Source organism: Engraulis encrasicolus, chromosome 2, assembly GCF_034702125.1.
Source record: "Engraulis encrasicolus isolate BLACKSEA-1 chromosome 2, IST_EnEncr_1.0, whole genome shotgun sequence".
Lineage (NCBI taxonomy): Eukaryota > Metazoa > Chordata > Actinopteri > Clupeiformes > Engraulidae > Engraulis > Engraulis encrasicolus.
In genome coordinates, this window is record NC_085858.1 from 56741833 (window position 1) to 56749423 (window position 7591).

The 7591-nt window shown below is 44.7% G+C and overlaps 1 protein-coding gene across 2 annotated transcripts in view; it reads right to left on the reverse strand.

Annotated features, from left to right (window-relative positions):
- Nucleotides 1–6153, reverse strand: part of becn1 (beclin 1, autophagy related) — a 12283-nt gene extending 6130 nt beyond the window's left edge. Inside the window, exons 1-7 of one of the 2 annotated variants that reach the window (XM_063192650.1) lie at nt 6084–6153; nt 5300–5459; nt 4348–4412; nt 3426–3484; nt 3163–3253; nt 1797–1933; nt 569–668 (exon numbers count right to left, since the gene is read on the reverse strand). In XM_063192650.1, the coding sequence (XP_063048720.1) occupies nt 569–668; nt 1797–1933; nt 3163–3253; nt 3426–3484; nt 4348–4412; nt 5300–5426 (579 nt within the window). In that variant the 5' untranslated portion in view covers nt 5427–5459; nt 6084–6153. The remainder of the gene's footprint in view (nt 1–568; nt 669–1796; nt 1934–3162; nt 3254–3425; nt 3485–4347; nt 4413–5299; nt 5460–6083) is intronic. The other variant, XM_063192651.1, reaches the window with a different exon arrangement.
- Between the last annotated feature and the right edge of the window lie 1438 nt (nt 6154–7591).

Consider the following 7591-nt stretch of genomic DNA (forward strand, 5'->3'; position numbering starts at 1 on the left):
TTTGGATAATAGGTGCGATCAAGTTATCGCAACGTCTGTATCCGCATTTAGACAGCAATGCATTCTGGCTCAAAATGTTGCATGATGGTTACATTTCCTGTCAAAATTCAAAATTTCGGTGATGTTGCGTCGACGAGGTGACATGTCACATGGTGTCAAACTATCACGGGATGAATGCGACTGCAGTCAGATCTTGCAACCCCTGCAGTTAATTATCCCCTTCAACGCTCGTCTGCAGACCGCCTCCAAGGCCACGCGCCCATGAACTGGTTGGTCAACAACTCATTCACGTGTGTATATGAGTCTTGTCTCACACCTCTACACAAGTTTGCGCAGGTCCCCACTTCAGCTCCTCCTCACTGCCTGTCCCCCCACTACTCTCTGTGTTAGTTGAGCAAACTGGTGCGAGCTCATTGTCTCGTTCATATTTGTGGCCGACTTTAAATGCACTGTTTTAGTAACACCCACATCGTGACAGCAAGTTCTCGCTCAAGTGTTTTCTCTCCATCGATCGACAAAATTCGAAGTCGAATAAGCTTAATGGAAAGAAGCCTGAATGTGTTCATGCCTTGATAAGCTCCTCCTCCTCGGTTGTGAGCGCGCTCAGTTCGGCCAGTAGAGACTCCTCCTCTTCCTCCTCCAGATGAGACAACAACTCCAGACAACTCCTGAAAACACACACACACACATTATACACACACACATATTACACACAAACACACACATTATACACATATTATACACACACACACATTATACACACACACACACACATACACACACACATTATACACATATTACACACACACACACACACACACACACACACACACACACACACACACACACAAACACACACACACACACGAGGGCTGTCAACCAATATTTGTAGTTCGAGTGTGAGTCGATTCAAAGCGAGCATTCGAATTAGGGATGCTAACCGAGTAGCCGTTTAACCGGTACTTGACCGAATTAACGTTAACCGGTTAAAATGTTCTCTGCCGGTTAACCGCCCTGGCCCCAGTGCCGCGTTGCAAGGAAGGTCGACGTTGTGCGTAATGTGTGCCTGTGCGTGGGTGCGCTGGCAAAGCAATTGTTTTTCTCCCCAAAACAAAACCCTTGTTCTTCCACAAGTAGGCTAGAGCAATGTTTCCCAACCAGGGGTACGTGTACCACTAGGGGTACGCGAGCACACAGCAGGGGGTACTTGGAAAGATGTTATTATTATACAAATGTACGGAGCAGTCACATCAGGACAGAGAAAGCGATATAGAACATGAATTTAGGGGTACTCATGGCACAACTAAGAGGTTTAGGGGGTACGCGAGACAAAAAAGGTTGGGAAACACTGGGCTAGAGGACAATGATTGGGGAAAATGTATAATACAAAGGGCACGAACTAACATAGTATGACAGGAGCCTAACAATTCTAAAATGGGGGCATAACTTGCTTCACAGGCAGAGAAAGACGCGTGACAAGACATGGAATCATACATTATAGAATTTTCGGTTAACCGCTTAACCACCGGTTAATGAGGTTCGGTAGTCGGTTAAGATTTTTGTTGATTTTCGCCATCCCTAATTCGAATGTCATTTTTGAGCCATTTTGACAGCCCTAACACACACACACACACACACACACACACTGATGTTGAGCTGTGTATCCAGGCGGTCCAGCAGGGTATCAGTGCACATCCCTCTCCATCACACACACACACATTATACACACACACACACATTACACACACACACACACTCACACACGCACACACACACACACACGGCGTGTGCCTTACTTGTAGTTTTGGCACTCGTTCTCTGTGATGTTGAGCTGTGTGTCCAGGTGGTCTAGCAGTGTGTCAGTGCACTCCTCACACAGGGGGTGGTCAACATCCGTCTGGCCCGACATGATGTCAAACAGGTCACTAGTCACCTGGAGGAGGAGCACACACACACACACACACACACACACACACACACACACACACACACACACACACACACACACACACACACAGAATATACATGATGTCAAACAGGTCACTAGTCACCTGGAGGAGGAGCACACACACACACACACACACACACACACACACACACACACACACACACACACACACACACAATATACATGATGTCAAACAGGTCAATAGTCACTAGTCACCTTTCGGAAGCCAAGCATCCTTAGCCCCCTAGTGGCCAGTCTATGCACGTGGCCCAAACTTCCAAATACAAGCACTATATATTGGCATTTGTAGCCCATCACAGTGATATCCTGCACAAGTGGTTGATACTTCATTAGTTTCTCACAAAACGTTTCTTCTAGATATGAGTCAAAGCAACATCCTACTTCCACTATATCTAGTTCGATTGTCCTCATCAATAATAGTGATGTCTGGTTTAGTTGCATTCAGTCCATTAAAAGCAGTAGGGTTCTGGTTTAGAGCAAACATTTGGGGTTTTAGAACACAGTTTGTATACATTGTTACACACACACACACACACACACACACACGCACACACACACACACACACACACACACGCACACACACACACACACACACAGTAATCTGCGCTAGTTCACCACTTTGACCAAACTCAGTGCATCAAAATGAGCTAAACGCTAAACAGGGTGGTCAGGTCAGACCGCCAGCCAACGCCCCTGCATGAGGCTTCGGGGAGAGCTCTGCCAGGTACTCCACAGACATTAGAGAAGGTAGAGTCCATTCCAGCCAACACTAATGCAGGATCCATGTGGAGTCAGGTCAACGTCCCTTTAGATCAGTGATTCTCAAAGTGTGGTCCGGGGACCACTAGTGGTCCGTGACAGAGGTCAGGTGGTCCGCGAGGGGATTTCTACTTTTCCAAGACAAGCTAGGAGTAAGCTATATTTGTAACATTATTACAAAGCTAAACATTTCCCTGTTACCTGTCCGGTCTTGCACTTTATGTCAGTCTGAAAAATGTCAGTTTTGTATATGTCTTGTCCTGGCATGGTATAGAGAGAAAAGAGTTTTGTGCATATGACGAAAATGACAATAAAAGCTGACTTGACTTGACTTGATCTTCAGCTACACATGTTAAGAGCTGAAGGTGCTGTGTGGTACATCTATGCAGATGTAACTGGAGGCGGGACTGCATGTCTAGTGGGCGGGGCTGACCTTTAACCTCCTGCTGAGGTTCTCCATGGTGCCCCCATCAGACGCCTCACCAATCAGGGTGAAGCTGTTGGCACTCTCCGTAGACATCATCCTACACACACACACGGTACACGCGCACACGCGCACACACGCACACACAGCAGAGAGCAGAGGTCAGGGTATAACACATGAGAACACATTAGAACACATACACACACACACACACACACACACACACACGCACACACACACACACACACACAGTAAAACTAGTAGTTAGTCACCTGGCAGGGGGGATGTATTTCCTTGCCACTCCATCCTGCTTGTTCTCCACAAACGTCTCCTGAAATAAACACACAGGACAAGTTGGAAAACACTCTCACACTCCTGAAGTAAAGACACAGGTTGGAAAACACAAACACATACACTCACAACATGAGGCAGATCATTTGTTGGGCATGTGGGCAGTCATGGGTGAGCGGTTAGGGCGTCAGACTTGCATCCCAGAGGTTGCCGGTTCGACTCCCGACCCGCCAGGTTGGTGGGGGGAGTAATCAACCAGTGCTCTCCCCCATCCTCCTCCATGACTGAGGTACCCTGAGCATGGTACCGTCCCACCGCACTGCTCCCCATGGGGCGCCACTGAGGGCTGCCCCCTTGCACGGGTGAGGCATAAATGCAATTTCGTTGTGCGCAGTGTGCAGTGTTCACTTGTGTGCTGTGGAGTGCTATGCCACAATGACAATGGGAGTTGGAGTTTCCCAATGGGCTTTCACTTTCACTTTGTTCTTTTGTGAAATCATTTACGACAGAAAATAATTCTGGATTTAGTACCGCTGCCCCCCAGTAGGTCACCACTACAGTCTAATGGCACCAAAAGCGGCGCACACACACACACACACACACACACACGCACGCACGCACGCACGCACGCACGCACGCACACAAACACACACACACACACACGCACACACACACGCACACGCACACGCACACGCACGCACACACACACACACACGCACACACACACACACGCACACACACAGGGTCTCCTCACCTCTGAGGCGTTCTCTCCTCCACAAGCATGCACACGTGCACACACACGCACAAGTACACACACGCGCACACACACACACACACACACACACACACACACACACACACACACACACACACACACACACACACACCACAGGGTCTCCTCACCTCTGGGGGGTTCTCTCCTCCACTGCTCTCGGCCTGTTTGCTCGGGGTCACTGTCACCAGAGGAGCTGAAACAACAAACACACAAAACAACAATACAACTTGACAAACTCTCACATCACTTAAAGGGTCAAAGATGTCCAACATGTCCTTCAGTGCAACGGATACTTTTGCTTACTGTAAATGCAAAAAAAGAGATTTTTTAAAATTATTTTTTTGGCTTGGCTTTCATGCATTCACTTTTCAAATTTCATGTTTTTCACAGTTACAGTAAGCAAAAGCATCTGTTAGCACTGAAGGACAGTGTCATGTTGGACGTCTTTGACCCACAACTTGACAAACTGTCACATCACATCATGTTGTATTCAATCATATTCCCCCCAAAAAATAATTGAACGCCAGACTAAACCTCAAATAATTACCATTTATGAGTAAGGACTGTGCAATAGAAATGTGCTCTGTTCGTGTTACCGATGAGCTCATGGATGGACTGTGCAATAGAATAGCCTTGTAATGTACGCCATATGTACAGCATACCATACACAGCCAAAGTACAGTAACTATACGTGTATATTTTGTCAAAATTGAATTTATACTGAAAATGGTCTTCATAACACCTCCTTTATCATGTGACAAAGTCTTATGGCCCAAATGTGTCCCTTTATAGAGATAGTGCTGTCAAGTTTGCAGTGACTAAAATAATACCAATACCTAATACCAAGGCTCTGGAAGCCTTTTTCAATGTCAGTGTAGTTACTACCCTTGGCCTTTGTTGGTCTTCTGTATGTCTCTACATACAGATGATGCTCAATAGAACAGTGCAATAGAACTGTGCAACGCATGGTACGGCTCTAGTTACTGATGAATTTGTGCCCGGCAAATACTTTATTCTCCACTAGAGCAGTGGAAGGAAAGTGCAATAGAACTGTGCAACGTCTGGTACTTCTCTACTCACCGATGAGTTCGTGGATTGTGACCTTGTCCAGGACGTTGAAGGACGTGTCGAGCTTGAGAGGCTGACTGCAGCGTTGACACACAAAGCTGACCTGCGTAGTACTGCTGGAGGACTTGGAGCCCTCCATTGCGGACCAGGAGCGATGCTCTTACTCTACAGACTAGAGGAGAAGAGAAGAGAAGAGAAGAGAAGAGAAGAGAAGAGAAGAGAGAGGAGAGTATACAACCAAGTCACTGCGCCACTGACTTCACCATCACCATATATCAAATATCATTGAAAATATATCACAAGACTGGGCATCGCAAATCATCATGTCCACTATCTATTACGAAGCATCCTTACATCATCTGCAAATATATCTCCATCTGCAGTTTGCTCTTTACAGCCAATCGAATGCGGAAACCAGTGGGCACTGTCATGTTTCGAGTGGAAAACATCGGCGGCTGTCAGTTGTTTAATGCAGATTGTGCCGTTCGATGTTGTGTTGTAATATGCACTGACAGCTAGCTATCATGATTACTTCCCACTAAATGCTAGTACACATGTATGCAAAACATATTGATTATGTTTTTTTAATCCGGGCAGTTCAGCTAACTTGCTATATAAGTACTTTCATACGTAATGATATAGCTATTTGTCAAATAATACCGAGTGTTCAATTTATCAAGTCTTTCTTACAATACAAAAATGAGTAACACCTGAGTGTGGTGAGTAATGAAGTATACTCGCTGGAATCCATCACCTATATGAGCCAAAAACAAACAAACAACATATCTTCACCTACCAGTGTTTTTGTTGTTGATACTGCGGACTTCCTGTCAAGTGATCAACGGTCTCTTCGGTGGTAGCACTAGCACTAGAGCTAGTTTGATTTCAGCTCTGCCGCCACCGACTGGAGTGGAATAGAATTATGCGTTATTGGTAGGCAGGCAGAGTAGAGAGCAGAGAGGAACGGAGATTAGCAGCAGCTCAGTTATTGTGGTGTCAGGCACCTCGATGCGTTATGTATTAAATGATTCTCTGTTTTGTAGGATTTTGCCACCAGTCAGATATGTTTTTTTCCTTATTTGTTCCACACACACACTATGACTCAGCAAAGATCACGCGACGAGGTGGAATCAGGCGCTGTATTTATGCACGCCACGCGCCACGATGAGGGCTCCTGGACATAACGGCCACTAAACCATTACTTTAATTATTGATTATTACTCTATCTATATGAGGAGAAAAAGTTGGTGGAAAAGACCAAGGAAAGACAATGACGGTATGTCTGTAATTATTTTGTGTTACTTACAAAGGTCTCGACTTTCATGTTAATCCTTAAATAGTAGAGTAGGCAATAGCCGGTAGGGTAGCCTACATTATTTCATACTAGCAAAGAGGCTGCTACTAGCTTGTCATATATAGCTATCCTTGCATGCTAACACCACTGTATCATAACACACTATGACTTTTGCTGTAAAAAATTACTCTCAATGTTATGTTAGGATTTGTTTGTTACTGTGCCCTCTTGTGGCTCAGCCTAAGTTACCCACTGAGATAGACTTCTATAAAATTATGAGCTTGGGCCTAATAGTTAAACAAAAAAATAAATAAAGAAAGAAAAAGAGCAGATCTAGTAAATAAAAAGTTTTATTGTATTACAACGGTTATTGTCAACTCTCAGCTGTTCATTTAAAGTTATTAATTGTATTAGTTAATTGATTGCCTACGCCAGGGGTACAGTATTCAATTAAATCTCAACCAGGGCCAGTTTTTCAAATTCCTCCCAGTAAAGGGGCCGAATTGTACATATGTATTATGTTTGCAGTTTTGCATTTCTTAGATGTAATTTCCTGCATTATAACATCCCATGTCCCATTTCAGCTCGATATGGAAACCATACTTCTATCCGTAAATTCCGAAAAATATTCCATATTTCAAGGGGCTTGTCGGGGGCCAGAACCTTGCCATCCAAGGGCCGCGTCTGGCCCCAGGGCCGCCATTTGAATAGCCCTGGCTACGCTATGCATAATCACACATGAAAACTGAATGTTTGAGATTAGTTGTCAAATTCGCTGCCACTTATCATTTCTTGTGCTCTACTCTGTACTAATCCCACACTCTGTACTTGCTTGAATGTGTCCTTGTATGTCGCTTTGGTTAAGCGTCTGCTAAATGTATTGTAATTTAATGTAATGTAAACACAAATTGACTTGCCTGTTAATCTCTTGTTAAAAATAAGCTTAAGTTAGTTAGACATATCTTATGTACATTTACTCATTTATATTTAGCCTACTTAAGAAGCATTTA